The sequence below is a fragment of the Catharus ustulatus genome, chromosome 4 (assembly GCF_009819885.2).
Source record: "Catharus ustulatus isolate bCatUst1 chromosome 4, bCatUst1.pri.v2, whole genome shotgun sequence".
Classification (NCBI taxonomy): Eukaryota; Metazoa; Chordata; class Aves; order Passeriformes; family Turdidae; genus Catharus; species Catharus ustulatus.
The window spans coordinates 71,731,856-71,749,999 of record NC_046224.1 but is presented as its reverse complement, the minus strand read 5'-3'; the positions used below and the strand labels follow the sequence as shown (position 1 = coordinate 71,749,999).

The following is an 18,144-nucleotide window of genomic DNA, read 5'->3' as shown; positions in this document are numbered from 1 at the left end:
GCGCGCGCGCTCGCCGCGCGGGGCTTCCCTCGGCCCGCCCCGCGCCGCCCCCGGCGCGCGTCACCGCCCGCGCGCGGCCCCGCGGAAGTTTGGCCGCTCTCCCGCGCCGTAGCGGCCGCGCCGGGCGGGAACTGCGAACGGGCCGCGGCAGGGCTCAGGTACGGCGGGCAGGGCCCGGCGGGGGCTGGGAACCGGCACCCAACCCGGCACCCAACCCGGCACCCAACCGGGGCCTCCCCTGCGGGCGGCTGCTGAGCGGCACCGCCCGGCGGGCCAGGGGCGCGCGCGGGGCCGGTGATTCCTAAGGGAGCCTCGGGCAGACAGCAATCCATCCAGACTCCTTCCAAGATGGATTTGCAATGATTTCGGGGTGTAAGGAGCCAACAGCAGCACTGACTTCCTTTCTCCCAGGGGACAACAAAGTGAGAGATTATGGCAGATGAGTTAGGTCTGTCAGGCTACACAAGGAATGACGCTTATTGACATGTAATTTATCACTGTTGCAATTAGTATCTTCTTGCAATGAATACAGCTCATATTGTAGTTATGTTATATTATTCCGTCATATTATATACTGCCTATATTGTATATGTTACATATTGTTATATTATTGCATTTTATATATTATAACTTCAATTTATATTCCGATTTAGATCTCTGGCAGGCTGATATCCACTGAGGTCTCGATAACCCAAGCTTCTCTTTCAACTGTAGAAGCAGAGTCCATTTGAAATTAATTTCAGTTTTATGGTGCACCTAAGTGCATGCTATAGTATCTAAACTCTTCTGTCATTCCTAAAGTATTCCCCCAAAAAAGAGGTAATTTATACTTACACTGCTGGCTAAGAAGGCAGAAGGATGGGAATAAACACAGGCTTGCCCATACGTCAAGTATCCTAACAATTTCAAGGGTGAATGATTTTTCATTTAACAATCAGCAAGTGTCAACCTGGAGCAAAACAGAGCTTAAGAGCCTTAGCTTTTTCATCCCAGCTTAATTAGTGTGTCATCTTAATAGGGTCTTGCTGCCAGGAGTGTCATCTGTGCCTGTGATCACCGTGGGGTTTGTGCTGCACAGTGTGACAGAACTCCCACGGTGCTCACACACTTCAGATGCTTTCATTTCCAGGCTGGATTAATTTCTTGCCTGGTAATTGCATTTGGGAAATCTGCAGGCTTTCTGCTTTTACCTGCAAGTCCCAAACCATCAGTCTTGGGTTAAAAACCCTGCTGTCTTTGCCTTGCAAGGACTGAAGTGACTTGTACATAAATGATGTGGTGATAAATCAATCTGACAGGCTTTTAGAATGAACTGCCCATGTAAATAATTTATGATATTTGAGTAATATTCCTGCCTGGTCTGGTCTCCAGAACAAGCTCTTTTCTTTTACTCTGCCTGCATGCATGTGAGACTCCTTGAAAAGCAAATTGTTCAACATTGGTTTTGTTACTGTGAAGTGTTACTGTTTCATAGCTGGAAAAAAATAGTATGACAGTTGTTTCTCTTTTCTTTCACCTCAGTCACTGTTTTTCAGGTGTTTTTTATAATAGCGAAAAGATTATTTGTGCAGGAGTACCATTCAATCCCTTTAATGAAATATTTTTTATGCAAATGTCAGAAATTAAACAGGATTTATATTCTTGGAAAGCAAATGTATTTCAAATTTAGAATTGTTTGGAATTACTTGTTTCCTAGGATGCTGCTGGTGCATTTTTAACTAATGAAACTTTTTTGGACCCTTTATAAGGCAAAAATTGGCAGTGGACTTGAAAACAGCCAACAAAATTACATAGCAAAGGGGTAATTGACACACAGCACTGCTATTAAAGAAAATGTTTGGAGACAGAACCAACAAAACTTGAAAAATATGCAGGCTAAAACACAGCAACACATGATAAACTAAGCAGTTTGGGCTGGATTTCTAATCATTGGGAAAGCAGCAGACACCCAGTCTCCTGAGCTGCCCCTGCATTTCCATGTTTGACCTGTCACTATCTTTTCCTTCTGTTGGAGTTAACAGAACATTACCTCACTTTTCTCAAGTCATCAAAGTTGTTTACCTAGCAATATCAGAAATCAAAACTGGGGAGTTGTATTGTGTGCAGATTTTACCAGCAATTGCATCATCTCTTTTCCTCTCCTTTAAAACTGTAGAGAAGCATAGGCCTGGATTAGGAACATCTGCCCCATTACACTTGAAAGAGGCACCTCAGCTCTGTGTTGAAACAGCCTTTGCATAACAGGTAAATCAACTTATAAAATACTCTGGGGTTCCCAGAGGAAAGAAAACTCCACAGAAATACAAAACTTGTATAGGTTTTTGAATGTTTTTTTTAGAGTAGTACAAACCTGGGGTTAAGTATGTGGCATTATCTTTAGTGCTTGCTAAATCACTTATTGCTGCCTGTGTAACTGTTTGCTCTTGCTGGAATTGCATTTATTGAAAGAATGTTGAAGATTTTCACTCAGCAGACCAAAGCCTCTCTGTGAAGGAAGCTTACCAGCTGGAGAGAGCAAGGATGAATGAAAAGCCCTCTGGATGTTCACAGCCTGTGCTCAAGTCCTGTCTTAGCTTGTGGGATGCTGAGATGAATTCCTTGGAACAGCCATGTTCTCTGGCTGAGCTAGAAAGCATGAAGCATGCACAAAGCATGGTATGCAAACTATTCTGAAGTGATGCAGAACTGCCTCCTTCCACCCCACACGTGAGGAGAACTGGGAACTGGCACTCCCACCACAGGATCAGAGCACAGGGCATGGCTCAGAAACCTAGTTTGTCAAGGCAGAGCAGAACTGGTAGGAAAAGACATGATTTAGGAGCACAATAAATTTATGGGGAGTAATGGACAGTGGGATAGAAAGGTGTGGGAGGATGTTAGAAAATTAGGAGTTATGTCCACACAATCATGGCAGATGAAGGTGTTGCTGCCATAGCCCCACAGTGATAGATAGACTTGAACAGATTAAATTCAGGATTATCTGTTCTGGAAGATGGGTTTATTTCCTGCACAGCAATTTGTGTACACACACATTTTTTCTCAGCAGTGGTGAATTTCACCACCATGCAAATAAATACCTACTTGTAGAGTGCTGTTGAAAATTAGTATTTCACATCCAATTTCCCAAAACAGAGATTTTTTTTTCCTGGTTATGTACCTAACGTGTTCAAATTTTGAAAGACAAGATCTAAATATGGTAGTAGTAAAAGCTGTTAAGTTTCTTTACCTGTTGTAGTTAGTCAGGGCAATGTTTTAGAGCACAGTGCAGCAGCTCCAGTCGTGTGTGCACTCTTTCTCAGTGACTAAAATACTTCCTGAGAACATTACCAGCTAAACTCAAAAGAATTCCCTGTCAACAGCAAATAATGGTCCCATTGTCACAGAGATAATAAATTGTAATAATTCCTACGTGCCTTTAAAGTGATAAACTGCTTGTATCATCCTGTATATTCAAATGCATATTTGAACTTGAATTTTTAGTCTTTCTGGTTTAAAAATAGGACATTTTTAAACACTGGTTAATGAGTCAGGCAGCCTCATACTACAGCCCTGGCCCCAGAGGGTGTCTGAGGCTCTTGGGCACTACAGTCAGTAGTTTATTATCTACTTCAGCATTAATGTTTCATGTGAGTTAAAACGTTGTGGGGAGAGGGCAGGGCAGTGAGGAAACAGTATTCCAGTGAGGAATGGAAGCACCTTGCCTTCCCTGCCTCCTGCACCAAGATAGATTTATAGCTCCATTTCCAGAATTAACTTCTCTCTCTTCCCAGCTCCTACTCTAATAATTTTTGATATCGAAGTTCTGTCACTCTGAAATGCTCATTCAATTGCTTTGAGACACAGGGCTTGGCTGTGCTGCACTTCCCCAACTGCAAAATCCCCCACATTGCTCTGATGGAGGGCTGGCTTTAAACAAGGCTCACAGCTGAAGCTGCTCCTGCAGGTAAAGCCTGAAACTAAACTGGCATCCTGTGTCTCCTTCACTCAAACTGGATTCACACATCATTTGAATAATAACCACTGACAACTAAATTTATACTGATAATGGTGCACACCACATAAAAGCTTGAAGAATTTGAATTAAAACCAGTATTAATCATTTTTGCTATAAAATGCCACCCACCTACTTTGCATAAATTGGTCATAGAGTTTGTAGGCAACTGACATTCGGTCATTGTTTCTTCCCAAGGGCTCACAGTGATTAAGATCTGATTGAGGCAGCTTGGGGGTGTGAGTGGAGGCAACAGCATTGTTCAAATTTAAATTCCCTTGGCCACACACCCTATTTATGTCTCCCTAATTGTCTCCCTCCCCATGCTGTGAACTCTTTGCTGAGCAGAGGAAATAGCCTGCTTAAATCACAATTTCTCCTGGTAATTTTGCTTTCCATTTGCTCTTTTCCAAAGCCAAATGTATTTACAAATTGCTGCTAACTTCTGACTGAAATCCATTCAAGTGTATGAACACTGTACAATTATAAAAGTTTGGGACCAAAAAGGACTAATTCTAGCCAACCAAAATTAAGGAGAATTTTAGCTGCACTTGGCATAATTGCCAATGCTCACACTTGCCAAGGAAACAACTGATATCCTTTTTCTGAAAATTGCTTGCCAAGTCCTCAGTAAACTTTGGATTTCTTGCTTAGAGACTGGAAAAACAACTTATTTCAAAAAGTGCCACACCTGGAATGCATTAGCAAAGCAGAGTGCTGACTGACTGGCAAATCATGCTCTCTGCTGAGGATTTTAGGCTTTCTCAAACTGTTCTGACATCTCCAGCTCTCTTGTATGTCTGATTTTGCCTTGTATTTGTATTGCCTACAAAAGTCTGAGTGCTGGGCTATCGGCTGTGCTCAGCATTGGTGCAAATCCAGGAAAGGATTTTATTTTTATGTATATATTGTGTGGGTTATTTGAGAGTGCTGCTGCAGCCCCTGGCACAGCTGGGTCCACAATCTCCCCAGGCCCACAGCTCTAGACCAAGGGGGAGTGGCCATACAGGGCTGGGAAGTGTTGGATGCTGGCTTGGAAAAGGCTGCCATCTGCTGAATTATTGGTACCAGCTCTTAACAGTTCTGCCAAGTTCTGCAGTTCTCAGCTCAGCACAGTTTATGTGGTACCATATAGTACCAGGCAGGGTGATTACAGTCCAAACAGCAATCTGAAATAAAACTGACAAGCCAGGGCATAGGCTGAGTAAAGTTTTAGAAACTTGTCCCCACTTTTTATCAAAGTTTTAATGGATATGGAAAGTGGTCCAGGAAAACAGTGCTGAATAATCAGAAAGAAGGAATTATTTTCTTTTTCCTTCCCTGGCATGGGAAGAATATCAGATGGCCTTCACATTTACTTACATTTATAATTTTTTACCAGTGTGATATTTAGAATAAACTTTTTGCGATGTCTTCATATGACTGTCAGTTCTGTTCTCTTCAGTCATTATATTTTCTGTCATCTCTAGGGATGCCTGAGAGCCAGGGGAAGGACAGTGAGAGCAGCAGCAGCTGCTGCTCCAACACTTTGGACTCAGTGGCTTCCTTTGGACAGGTCAGTTCCTTTTGCCCAAGAGGGAATGCAAGCTGCAGGCTCACACTACTGGAAATCTGCTCTGCATGTTTATTCCTTTTAAACTTGGGTACAGTAAGACTGCAATCATGCTACACTCTATTGTACTTCACATTTTTTCTCTGCAATAGTCTTGGCATGCCTTGAGTTATAATCAGTTGCTCTGGATTCTTCTCAAAAGGTTTTTAAATCTTGAACTTTCAAAGTGGGTCTCATTTTATTCTCTCTTGCTCCCAGATGGCCTGAGTCTCGCTTACACATATTCTCAGTACAGGTTCAGAAAAGCCAACTACTTTCTGTTATTAAAAAATAATTTCAAAAAGTTGTAAAATAATTGGAAAAAAAAGAAAACTGTATCTGGACCGAACAGACCTTTTGGTGCCGAATTCTCCATGATAGGCATTTCTACACAGTTCTTGAACGTGGCACCAGCTTGTGCATTCTCCCTTTTTCCTTATGCTTTTTTGGTTACAGGCTTGCATTCAAAATCTGAAAAAGATAAAGTTTTTACTCTTAAGTTTAAATAGAACCAAATACAAATTAGAGCAGTTTGGCAGAATTTATATGGCAACCAAATGCACGAGAAGATTCTGTGTTCTGCTGAATTGTTAGGGCAGCCAGTACATACATACACATTATTTATGATTTAAGTGTTCTGTCCCACTTCAGGCTGTAACAACACGAGTTTTTTAGTTCTCAAATCCTTAAACATACATTTAGGCTTTGCTGCATTTTGTAAATTGGATTTCTACTATGACAAACTTACACTTATAACACTTTAGGCTCCAATGATAGCAGTGATGTTGGAGGTATCCAAAGAAACTGGATAACTCAAATTCCTATTCTGACTGTTTTCCTGAGCCGCTGTCCTCCCTGCCCTGGTGACATGTGGCAGTGGAGTACAGTTCATCTTCAGTTTTGTTGGAGTCTTTAAATACACCTTTCTTGTTGGTCACAGAAATACTGTGTTTTAAGTAGTAAAATAGAAATTTACATGTGTGTTTGTGGTTAGGATTATTAATGAAAAATAATTGCTGCAGCTCAGTAATTAATGCCTGTATCCATCAAGAGTAAGAGGAAAAAAGAACAGTCTAATGCACCTATGTACCTTGAGGTGTTCCCTTGCCTGTTACATCCCAATTCCAAAACATGCATCATGCACATGCTGGAAGGACTGGGATAAAGCAGTGCTGTTAGGAGAAGAGGGGATGAAAGAGGGAGATGAGATGTGTGTTGCTTGTTTTTGCCCAGTACCAGTACACAGCCAGCGAGTACCGAGCCATCCAGCACGCTCTGCGGCAGAGGCTGGGCCCAGACTACATCAGCAGCCGGCAGGCAGGAGGAGGGCAAAAGGTAGGAACAAACAATGTTTCAACTCAATTTTTCACAGGAAAACCAGGGTTTAAATTGGTACAATAGTCCTTTTTTTTTTTTTTTTTTAAGGTAATTTCCCTCTAGTAGATGTGAATGCAAAGTGAGCACAGCATAAGTTCGGGCTTTTATTGAGCCACAGATTTTCCTTTTACACTTAAAAATATGGTTAATTTTTCAGTGCTTCATCCTTTACAAAGTAATATTTATCTACCTGTATAAAACTAAGATACTTTCCCTATTTTTTCCCAGAATGGGATTACATGAAACATTATATAAGTGTCTTTAGTGCCCACTCTGCCTTCTGTTGATCAAGTCATGTTTGTTGTTATATTAATCCCCACCAAATTTGCTGGAAGAGAATGCACCATCAGCCTTTTATTCACATTATCTGAACCTTGAACTTAAGTGGGTTTCCTCAGTGGAAGATGGGTATGTGTAATCTCTGTTAAAAATAAAGTGTGCAGAGATGTGTGCACAAGTCTATGTATGTATATATATATATATATATATTCTTATGTGTTTTGCTCTTCTTTTCAGGTCTGCTACATTGAGGGCCACAAGGTCATCAGTCTGGCCAATGAAATGTTTGGCTTCAATGGCTGGGCTCATTCAGTCACTCAGCAGAATGTTGGTAAGGACCTCCCGGGGGCAAAGAAGTCTTTGCTCCCTCTTGTTCCACTGTGAAGGAAAATTCACTCAGATGAGGGTCAGGGTTTCCATCACAGAACACAACTGGAAAGGATCCCCAGGGATCACTGAGTCCAGCTCCTGGCCCTGCGCAGGGCAGCCCAAGGGTCACACCGTGCCCGAGAGCGTTGTCCAAATCTCCTTGAGCTCTGGCAGGCTGGTGCTGTGACCCTGCCCTGCCCAGTGCCCAGTTCTGGGGAAAAACCTTTTCCTGATATCCAAGCTAAACCTGCCCTGGCACAGCTTCAGGCTTTGGGTGCTGTCACTGTCACCACAGAGAAGAGATCAGAGCCTGCCCCCCTCGTCCCCACACAAGCTGTAACTGTAGTGAGGTCTCCCCTCAGCCTCCTCCAGGCTGAACAGACCAAGAGACCTCAGCTGCTACAACTTCATCACTTCAAAGCACCTGGGCAGAGGCATGAGTAACTTCCAGGTGTCTTAACAGGCAATAAAAACCAGAGAAATTAAATAATAACGAAGCTTCTGTATCATAATTGTGTCAAGACAGACTGGACTAGCATCACCACCAGTCATTTATTAGAAACTTCACATGTCTTCTTTGAATGAACTTTTTTCTGGCAACTCTGACTCCTTTCCTCATGGGCAGCTTCACACAGCACTGACTCTTTCTCTCCTCTCTGCATAAGCAGCTAAACCCCAACCTGTCCCTTTCCCAGCCACCTAACCCTGTCTGTCCCTCACACAGCATCTTCTTACCTTGTCTGTCCCTTGCATGACCACATGTCCCTTCCTCCTCCATGGCCAGCAAACTACAATCCCAAAGTACAGCAGACTCTGGATCTCAAACTGCAACTAGTGGCCAGCTAACCCACTCTTTTGTAACACCCAAACTCATTGGGCAGGCAGGGCTGTTCCCACTCTCAGTACAGCTGTAATTCATCAGGAGAGATTGCCTTCTGTACCATCCTTTCAACCTATCTCCCCACACTTCTGTTTTCATTTTAGATCTGTCATAGTCATTATTCTGAGTGGGTTTATGATTATTCTTGAGCTGGTCTAATCAAGTCTCTGATCTCTGTGAGTACACTCAGTCAAGAGTAATTACAATTAAACTATTTAGCACCCAGCAGTCCTGGGCCAACTTTCATACTCACCTGTAATTTTTAGACAATAACCAGTTCATAGTCTCAGTTAATATTCCTCTAATCTTTAGGGAACCATCCTCTTCTGCAGATTTCTCTTGTAGCTAATAGTACTGAGGATTCTACAACAGAAAACTTTGGGAAAATTTTTCAACTATAACATGGTGTTCAGGTGATCTTAAAGCTTCAGCCTCTTCCATATTGATAGCTGAAATAGTACCTGCCAGAGGAGTGTTGTCCTTGTTTGCAGATCTGCTGTGTTTATGCTGAAGACTGGTTGTTGAAGTAGGGCACAGCAGCAGCTTAAATTACCTTCTCCCCCACCTTCAGAAATCTTTTCTTAACTCAGGCTGATAGATTCTAGAAATAGAACAACTTACTTCATTGCTTTCCATCTATTCTGCACCACGGTTTTCTTTCCCCCCCTTTTCAGTCAAGAAAGGACTGACATCCTTCAAACTTCTACCTTTTTCAGATAATGCCATAACTACAAATTCCTTAGAAATTCAGGCATCCTGTCCATGATAAAACCTTGTGCAAATTATTTGCAAACTGCAGACTTCTACTAGATCATAGGAAAGAAATTACTTTCATAGACAACAGTCTCTTTTCCACTATTGCTTTTATAAATTAACACTTTAAAAATCTCCTTCCAGACTTCGTTGACCTCAACAATGGCAGGTTCTATGTGGGTGTCTGTGCTTTTGTGAAAGTTCAGCTTAAGGTAAGTGTTTTTTTTTTTTGCTGGCTCTGACTGCAGCTGAGCAATTGCCTGAAGCTGTGAATGAAAGTCCTTGCACGGGTCAGAGCACAGTCCTCAGGTACTGCTCTGCATTAGGGAGCCTGCTGGTGTCCTAAACATTGACCTTGCTGTGGAACAAACAGCCAAGAGCAAGTAACCAGGCTTGGGAAAGCACAGCACCTGCATGTATCTAATCCCCTAAAGTCTGAACTTGTACTGCAGGATGGGTCATACCATGAAGATGTGGGATATGGAGTCAGTGAAGGCCTGAAGTCTAAAGCCTTGTCCTTAGAAAAGGCAAGAAAGGAGGCAGTAACAGATGGGCTGAAGAGAGCACTCAAGTAAGTGAAGATGAGCACTTGTACATTTTCAGAAGATCTGTGGGAAGGTTTTTCAGTCACAGTGAGCCCTCTTCTTTCTCAGGTGCTTTGGGAATGCTCTTGGGAACTGCATCCTGGACAAGGACTACCTGCGAGCCGTGAACAAGCTTCCCCGGCAGGTGCAGTACAGGGGCTGCAGAGCAGGGGCTGCAGAACTCCCACTGCCCCTGCACTACAGAGGTTATCAGGGGTGCTATCACTGCCTCTCATTCCTGGGAGGCCTTCCTAACAGACAGCTCACACACACAAAGCAGAGTGTTCCTGAAGTGGCACCTCAGGAGCCACCACGGATCCTGCTGTGCACCAGCTGGGGGCAGGAGCCTTCTAGGCAGTGACCTGCCGTGTGGATTAGGGAAAAGGAAGCCTTCTGCAACTGCTGATCCATGGACTTTGATAGCAAAGCTGCCTTCAATCACAGTAGGACTTGCCAAACTCTGCTAGAGGCCTAGAGCTGCAAGGCAGTCCTGTCAAACACTGTAGGAGCAGATCCTAAGTGACACCTCACCAGGTAAAGATGGCCCAGGTCTCTGGTTGGTCATCACCTGTTAGAGGCACTACCACAAACTTGTAAGGTGACAGAGCCAAAACATCCCATCTTTAATAAATAGGAATGGTGCACCTTCCTCAGAACTCAGTAAAGGCTGGCCTTGCCCTTTAGCACAAGCAGCAAAAGGGACTGGTAAAACAAACTCACTCAGCAGCAGCCTTGTAGGGCTGTGAGAAGCTGTAAAATCCTGCATCGATCACCAACAGCTGTTCTCGTTTGCAGAGCAGTGTGGGGAGACTTCACCATCTGCCCTGCAGCCCTGAACAATTAAACCAACACAAAGTCACAGGAATTCAATGATTAACTGACTGAATTACTGAGTTCTGAAATAGCATTTCAGGTTTCTCACTTACTGTTCAACTCAGAGCAAACAAAACAGATTTTTAACCAGTGCTTATTTCATTAAATTGATGATGGCAATTTCTGAACCTTTTATTTTTTCTCCTTTACCAGGTACCCCCTGAGTTAGACTTGGTCAAAGCTAAGATACAGGACTATGAGCCTGAGATAGAGAAAGCAAGATACAGCAGCTATGTGGAAAGGCAGAACACAGCAGGGAGGCAGCACTGTGAGGTGACACCTGGCTGTAAGCCTGGCCAGACAGAGGCTGCTGTAGTGACAGCAGGTCAGAAACAGCCCAATGCTCCCAGGTGAGACTGCTGTCATAAATTCGTTTTTTAAGTTGTATTAGAAGTTACTGGACCCTTAAAAACATGTAGATAGCTCAATTCCAAAGATGCCATAAAACACTAGTTCAGTGGATTTTCTTTACTGTTATTTCTTAATGAATTTTTTTCTTCACAAAATGTAATTGCTGAGGTCCTGTTTAACTTTGTGTTTCTGGTGGGGAGGACAGAAGCACAGACTCCCTGGCCATGGAGTGTGATGCCACTTACCAGAGGAAGCTGCGCCAGAAGCGGCTGCAGCAGCAGTTCCGGGAGCAGATGGAGAAAAAGCAGAAGGTCGCAGAAGTTACTCCCAGCAGCAAACAGGGTGAGATTTGGCATTCCAAATTGGCACTTCCCACGAGAGCTGCTGGCAGGCACAGGTTACCCACGGTACAGGAGCCTGGCCAGCTCCATGTGCTGTTGTGCTGTGCCATCAACACACCTTTGGGGCCACAGACAGCAGCATTGTCTACATTCCCCCCTCTGTTCCCAAAGTGTCAGGAATGTCAGCTCTAAACCTGCATCCTTAAATCTGCAACTTTCCAGCCACCCTAAAGCAGCTGTGGCCAGCACCATGAACCTGCTGCATCCAAGCTGAGCCTGCAGCACCTGGCTGTGGTAGCTGCAGGCAAACACATTGCCTGAGCTACTGATCCCTTGCCCTTGGCTCACAGGGAAGTCTGGGGCCGTGTAGTAGCAGGAAATGGAGATGGACAGGCTGAAACCGCAGTAAAGTAGCACAAATGCTCATCCGATGTCATCAGATACACAATGTTACTTCCCACACTCTGCTTCCAAGCCTTAGCCAGCAGTAGGAGGAAAGAGGGTACCTGGTGGCAGTGCTGGCTGTCACTTCAGACTCTTGCTCTGCTAGGAAGGAGCCAAAGGGTGTTTCTGTATTTCTGGTATTAACCATTTCTTGTGTTGCCTCCTTGCAGCGACATCTGATCCTGCTGTAGAGCACAGCACTGCAGCAGAAGTGCAACAGGAGCTGGCAATAGAAGAGGAGTTCTTTGCAGGTCAGCCAAAGAGTGATGAGCAATAATGTGTTAAATCATTGGCATTTAAACCAGGTTAATTCAGAATACAGTGTAAGGGTAAAAGAAGAATTGGAATAACAGAAGTGTGAGTGTGATTCTGACCTTAGCGATCCAAACTTTGCCTGAGTGGCAGGGAGATGATGTCCATCACCGTGGGGGGTTTCACACTTAGGCTTTTAACCTATTGCTAAACCCTTTTCCTGAGGTGATACTGTACAACACAGAACTTGGGGGGAATTTGGGGTGTGCCTTGTCTCAATATAACCATGGATCTTTGGGTCACACACTGTGGTGCCTGCACATTGCACAAGGGGTAGGAGCCTGCTGCACACTGACACAAGAGATGCTTTAGTTTACATTTTATAGTGCTCCCTGCTTGTAGGAAAAGAATGTGCTGCTCTTGGAGCTACTGCCATTCCTGTAGTACAGTACTGTGTCATGGATCCCCTTCTCATTCCTTCCAGATGATCCTGAACTTTGGGACATTTCCTTGGAGAGCATGGGTGCCAAAATACCAGAGCCCTCCTCAGCTGCACACCAGGCACCTGAGACACCCAGTGGCCATCAGCAGATGAGCACTCGCAGCAGGACACCCCGCAGGGGCACCCAGCACAAAGCTGCTGCCAGGCTGGCACAGCTGCAGCCCCCTGCTGCAGCCCCCAGCACCAGCTGTGCCCACCAGCACACCCCAGGTAGGTGCTGCCTCAAGTGACTGAGCTCTGGCTTCACAGGGGCTCTTGGGAGATTGGCAAAGTCCAGTGGGAGAAACATTCCTTTCTTTTGGACCTGGCTGCAGATGCTGGGACAGTGGTCTTGGAAAACTGCTTTTTTCCATCCTACTGTCCTATCAAGGAAGAGTTAGAAAAAGAGCTGAGGAACACATTTAGAGGCAGGATAAAAAATGTCCATTTCTCAATTTCTCCCTGTGTAGCAGGGCACAGCCCACTCGTGAGAAGTCAGAGCTTGAAGAAAAGGAGGCTGGAACCTTTGTGAGGCACCTTGTGGGATCTGTGCCTCTGTCATGGATTACATCACAAGGCTGCAGCTGGCTTTCCAAATTGTGTCACATGGACTCTGCTGTACATTGTGGTGAAGCAACAGAGAAGAGTTTCATACAATCAGCAAGAACTTCACGTACTCTTAAATTATTATGTATCTCAGATGCATTTTTTATAACCATGCCATTACTTGTGCTCTGCAGCACGAGACTTCTGGCGGATATTACTTGTAAATTGTAAGAGAATGAATTGTTTAAAATGAGATGTAATTAATAGCTTGTCTCTCCCTTGTCTCAGTGCTGCATTCCAGCACAGAGACGAGAGAGTTTTAGTAGAATGGGGAGCAGGGGGTGGTGGCCAGGGGACAGAAGGTACAAGCTGTGGCTGTGGCTGAGGTGCATCCCCCCTTTGCCCCGTGTGTGCATGGCCGGGGCAGAGCCCCTCGTTCCCGAGCCTGTTCCCATTCCCAAGCCTGTGCCTCAGGGCAGGAGCAAGTCAGGGCTGCTGCCAGCCCGCACACAGCAGCCTGCTCCAGTCCTTTGGAACATGAATGGGAGCTGCGCTGCTGTTTTTAAACACGTTTTCAACCCTTTTCAATACAGAAATAAACATGAATTTAAAAACCAAACCCCGCTGGGAGCTGTTCGTGCCTCTCTGCCCTGCCAGCCATTCCACCTCCTTCCCTGCTGAAGATGAAGGGGCAGCACTGCACCTGCACGGCCTCCTTTGCTTTAGGATGGGCAAACAGAAAACTCACAGGGGTCAGGGGCTACTGCAAAGCCAAAAGCTGGTCCGTCCTTCTAATGAGCAGGCCAAAGGAAGAATTTGTAAGCAGTGTTGGAAGAACACTCCCTTCTCCATGTCTCGAGCAGCTCCGTGCAGGAAGGGAGGAGTTCTGGGCTGGCCGGTTCTGTCCCGTGCAGTTCCGGGCAGCACCAGGGCAGGGCTCAGGCTCCTGTGGCAGGAGTGGTGCCGCTGTCCCCTGCAGGCCGTGGTGGGAGGCAAGAATGATGCCACATCTGGAAGTTTAGAGGAAAACCAGGAAAATTTACACAAACTTTGGGACTAGGCCAACCCTGACATCAATTTCGGGCCTCAAACGGGACCTTACTGCCATGGTTTGCCTCACTGCTCTGTCTTAAATGTCTAAATGTCTAAAAGACATTTGGAATATTCAGCATTTATTCCTCTTTCTCCTACTCTGTCTTCATCACTTAATCAGTCCTCTTCCCTTAAAAGATCCTTTACTATCCAGGACAAAGAACAGGGACTGACTTCAGCATGGAAAGACAGGACAAGCCGTAATTAACAGTAATAGATTAAATCTAGAAAGCAGTTCCACATTTCCCCTTACTTGTTTCTGGCCAATTCAGTGCTGCCTCCAGAAAAGCTCAGGGAAGAAGCACATTCCACATGTTTGAGTCATACCCTCGCTGTTGAAACCATATACCTGCTTAGGAAGGGAGCAGACCTTCCCAACTACTGCATTCAAACTGCCCCAAACCTTTGCAATGAAAAAAAATTCCCAAGTCTGAAACAGAAATGCAACAGCCTCAGTTTCCTTGGCTCTGCAAACAGTTCAAATATTGCTGTGCCTCCTCTAACATGGTCACTGCCATGAGCCTCTCGGGATTGGTCCCTTTGAAAAGGGCAGGAAAACTTCTACTGGGAGCTTTTTTTCCCTTCCAGGCTTGCGCAGCATGACTCATAACAGAAGCTGTTCTTAAAATGGAAAGAAATGCTGCAGCAATTAAGTGTTTAGAAATACCAAATTCCTGTAAGTCTGCAGTTGAGAGTGACGATGTGAAGTTGCTCACTCTTGACCATTCCAGTTCCAATCCGAGGATTGGATTCCTCTTTTAAGGTGGTTGAGGAGTCCCTTCTCCCAGCCCTGCAGGATGGAAGCACATCCCTGCTCACATCCAGGCCAGAAGGGCCAGAAGGGCAGAGGACCTGCCAGGACACTCCCTCCCTCCACCTCTGCTTCCACGGGGACAGCCACCAACTGTGGAAAACACAACTAACTACAGCCAGGGAAGCCCAAAGTTTCAATTAATTTTATTTTTTTTTATTTTTATTTTTACAGTGTACATTGTTAAATAATGTAAAGAAAACGCTTGTAATTCAGAAACAGATTTTATGTGGAAAAAGATACTCAAAGTGTAATATTAAACAAAATAATTTAACAGTTCAGTAGCATTAGTTTATTCCTCTAGACTTCAGTTATTTATCCACAGGAGGAGAGGGAGGGAGGAAAAAAAAAATCAATGGTAAATAAAACCAGTTCTTGCATAACATTAAGTGAAAAAACGACCTCAAACTTATTAGATCAAATTTAAATAACCATGTGCTGCATCCAGCTGACCAGTTTCTCTGCCATGAATATTGCCCTTGACTCATTACTGCCTCAGCTCTGTCCCACTCCTGTTTCCCTGGGCGTGCTCAAGAGCCTCCCCTGCACCCATGCATCCTTTCAGAGGTTCCTGCCTGACCTCAGCCCCGGGCCCGCTGCTCTCCCGCTCCCCTCGAGCCTCCGGAGCCTCCCGTGTGCCCCTGGAGCTCCAGCCTGTGCCTGAACCTCTCCCGGAGCTGCTCCTCTCCAGCCCGGGCCTGCCCTGCTGCCACACCTGCTGCAAAACAAAGGACAGGAGCACAAAGCATCTCGCACGTTTCTTTGTGAAAATGGAAGAGTGAGAACATCTGCAGACACAAAAAGTCCCTGTTAAGGCCCCAGCAGGGAACAGGCTCTGAGATTAAAACAAACGTGGACAAGAAACACCCCTGTGATGCACCAGCCTCCAGGACACTGGTGAGCTGCTCCCAAGCACCAGGAAAGCTGCACCCTCATCCTTCACAGCTTTTTGCAGCACTACAGAAATACTGGCTGGTATTATTTTGACTTTGAAGAGGAAACCAGTATTTCTTAAATACGAAAAGGGAGAATGACCAAAGCAGAAGATACAGTACAGGTACTAAGAGGTGACAAGTGACAGACAATGACAGTCCTGGTACCAGCTTGAAATTTGTTAAGAGTGAACAAAATTGTAAATCCTCCAAGACAGACAGAGGAAACTTCTTGATGCCGGCTGTTTCAAGTACATCCATTGCCGGCAATGGACGTTGCACCAGGACAGTCTGTTCCTGGCTTAAATGAATTTTACCAAAAAAAAAAAAGAAAAAAAAAAAAGAAAAAAAAAAAGAAAAAAGAAAAAAAAAAAAGGTAAGAAAAGCAATCCCAGCAGACAAGCCCATGCCAACGAGCAATGGCACCTCTCCCTCAAGTCACATCCTGACCAAACATCTTTACCACTTCGCAGGTGGAGTCAAACTGCATCTTAAGTCTGGCCTTTCCCAAAGATACACGTTCTCCCCATGCCCTCTCTGTTTCTGACCCAGCCCTCCTGCCTCCAGAGCCAAGATTGGTTAAGTCTCGTTTTAGCTTCACCTGCATCCCTCTGTCCCAGCCCACCTGGCCCCTGTCACCCCACACCTTCAGCTCTGCCCGCCTGGACAAGTTTCCCCACACACAGAACTGCTCCGACCCGCGGCCTCGGTGACCTCCCCTCCACGCTCCTGCTCCAAAAGCGGGAGCCTGGAACGTCCCGGGCACTGGGCACAAACATCCTGCCCTTCAACTTGCCCTCTGCCCACCTGGGCTCTGCTGGGAAGACGATGCTAAACTGCAGAAGCAAGAGAAGTCCAAGGCACTAAAATATCCAGCAAGCATACTGGGAGAACAGACAAGTATTCAAGTACATTAATTTATACAATTTTACATTCACATTTATTTATCTAATACAATGAAAATACAAAGGAAAAAGTTAAAGTGTCTCCAATAAGTATAAGGATATAGCTAGCTTTTTTTCCCATTTTTTTCTTTTTAACTTTTTTAACCCTCTATATTCCACTCATTTTTAAACTACTGTTGTCCAACAACATTTATATATCACAGTGTTTCCACATCAAAACTGATGGTAAGTACATGTCCGCAGGGAACTTTTAAATTTTTTTTTTTAACAATTTAAATTGCTCTAATGCTGCAGTCAAAGCTGTTAATATCTTACTTAAAGCAGTAATGACCTATCAAGCATGGGCTGCACCACAAGTCCTTTCAGTGTGCCCCATCATTTCAGAGCCAGATACGATTGACTGGGGAGAGGGAGAGGAGGGGGATTTGGACAGCTCTTTCCTGATCTTGGTTCTTCAGGAAGAGGCGAGAAGTGTGCTAAAGCCTCATGCTAGGGTTCAGCTCTCCCACCAGGAAAAATTTTACAGCTAGACTGTATGAACTGACCCCATGGCTTCTCCTCACAGCTCTCACTGCACACAAGAGCAGCCCCCCTCAGTGAAAAGCACTGTCCCATCACAAGGATGCTGATCATCCTCCTCCCCCTTCCAGGTGTGTGGGGAAACTCCCGCTACAGAGTTGACAGCAATGGTAGGAAAAGAGAAATTCATTCCCAGTCTGGCAAGCTACCAGTTCATTGCAGCACTAGTAGTTGATACAGGGCCCATCTCCCTCCCCATGTCCTGTCCCGAGGTGTAGCCAGCAGGGTCTCCGAGCGTGGCTAAGTGGTCCGCAGGTTGGAGCCTGGAGGGTTGCTGACCGACTTCTGCAAATTGCTGATGTTGAAGCTCTGCAAAGACGTGGCACCCACGGGCTGGAACTGGCCGAGCTGAGGCTGTGCTGGCCCCCCTGCCCCGCTCCAGGGCGGGGGGAAGGACGCTGCCGGGTAACCGTACTGCTGGGGGGGGCACATGGCCTTGCTGAAGGGACCTAAAGAGGTAGCTGATGCTGCAGGGATGGGCGTAGCACCCAGGGAAGATGTCATAGAGATACAGAGCTGACCTGGTGCCGAGAATTTTCTTGCCATTCCAGGGCCCTGAAAGATAATCCAACCACCGAGAGAAATTACACAACTGTGCTTTAAAAACCACCAGCCCACAATCTGCTCCCCACGGCTATTTCCAAGGCCAAATGGCTCTCCCTTGCGTTTTCCCCTTCCCTTCCAGAGCAGGTAGTACATCTTCCACACACAGA

The 18,144-nt window shown here is 45.3% G+C and overlaps 2 protein-coding genes across 14 annotated transcripts in view; one reads left to right on the top strand and one right to left on the bottom strand.

Annotated features, from left to right (window-relative positions):
- Positions 1 to 80: 80 nt before the first annotated feature.
- Positions 81 to 16,054, top strand: RAD52 (RAD52 homolog, DNA repair protein). Of its 5 annotated transcripts, none has more exons than XM_033057064.2 (13): positions 99 to 158; positions 2,156 to 2,244; positions 5,461 to 5,546; positions 6,816 to 6,917; positions 7,476 to 7,569; positions 9,385 to 9,452; positions 9,693 to 9,811; positions 9,894 to 9,969; positions 10,851 to 11,047; positions 11,254 to 11,390; positions 12,004 to 12,084; positions 12,570 to 12,797; positions 13,040 to 16,054. In XM_033057064.2, the coding sequence occupies exons 3-13, from the start codon at positions 5,463 to 5,465 to the stop codon at positions 13,096 to 13,098; spliced, it is 1,245 nt and encodes a 414-aa protein (XP_032912955.1). In that variant the 5' UTR covers positions 99 to 158; positions 2,156 to 2,244; positions 5,461 to 5,462; the 3' UTR covers positions 13,099 to 16,054. The 5 variants fall into 5 exon arrangements, with proteins under 5 accessions (XP_032912952.1, XP_032912955.1, XP_032912951.1 ...); XM_033057060.2 differs by having other exon boundaries at positions 13,037 to 16,054; XM_033057061.2 differs by lacking the exon at positions 2,156 to 2,244 and having other exon boundaries at positions 81 to 158; positions 13,037 to 16,054.
- WNK1 (WNK lysine deficient protein kinase 1) overlaps positions 15,146 to 18,144 on the bottom strand; it is a 99,729-nt gene continuing 96,730 nt past the window's right edge. For all 9 annotated transcript variants that reach the window (XM_033056999.2, XM_033056998.2, XM_033057000.2 and 6 more), the window contains one exon: positions 15,146 to 17,986. In XM_033056999.2, coding sequence (XP_032912890.1) covers positions 17,672 to 17,986 — 315 coding nt within the window. In that variant the 3' untranslated portion in view covers positions 15,146 to 17,671. The remainder of the gene's footprint in view (positions 17,987 to 18,144) is intronic.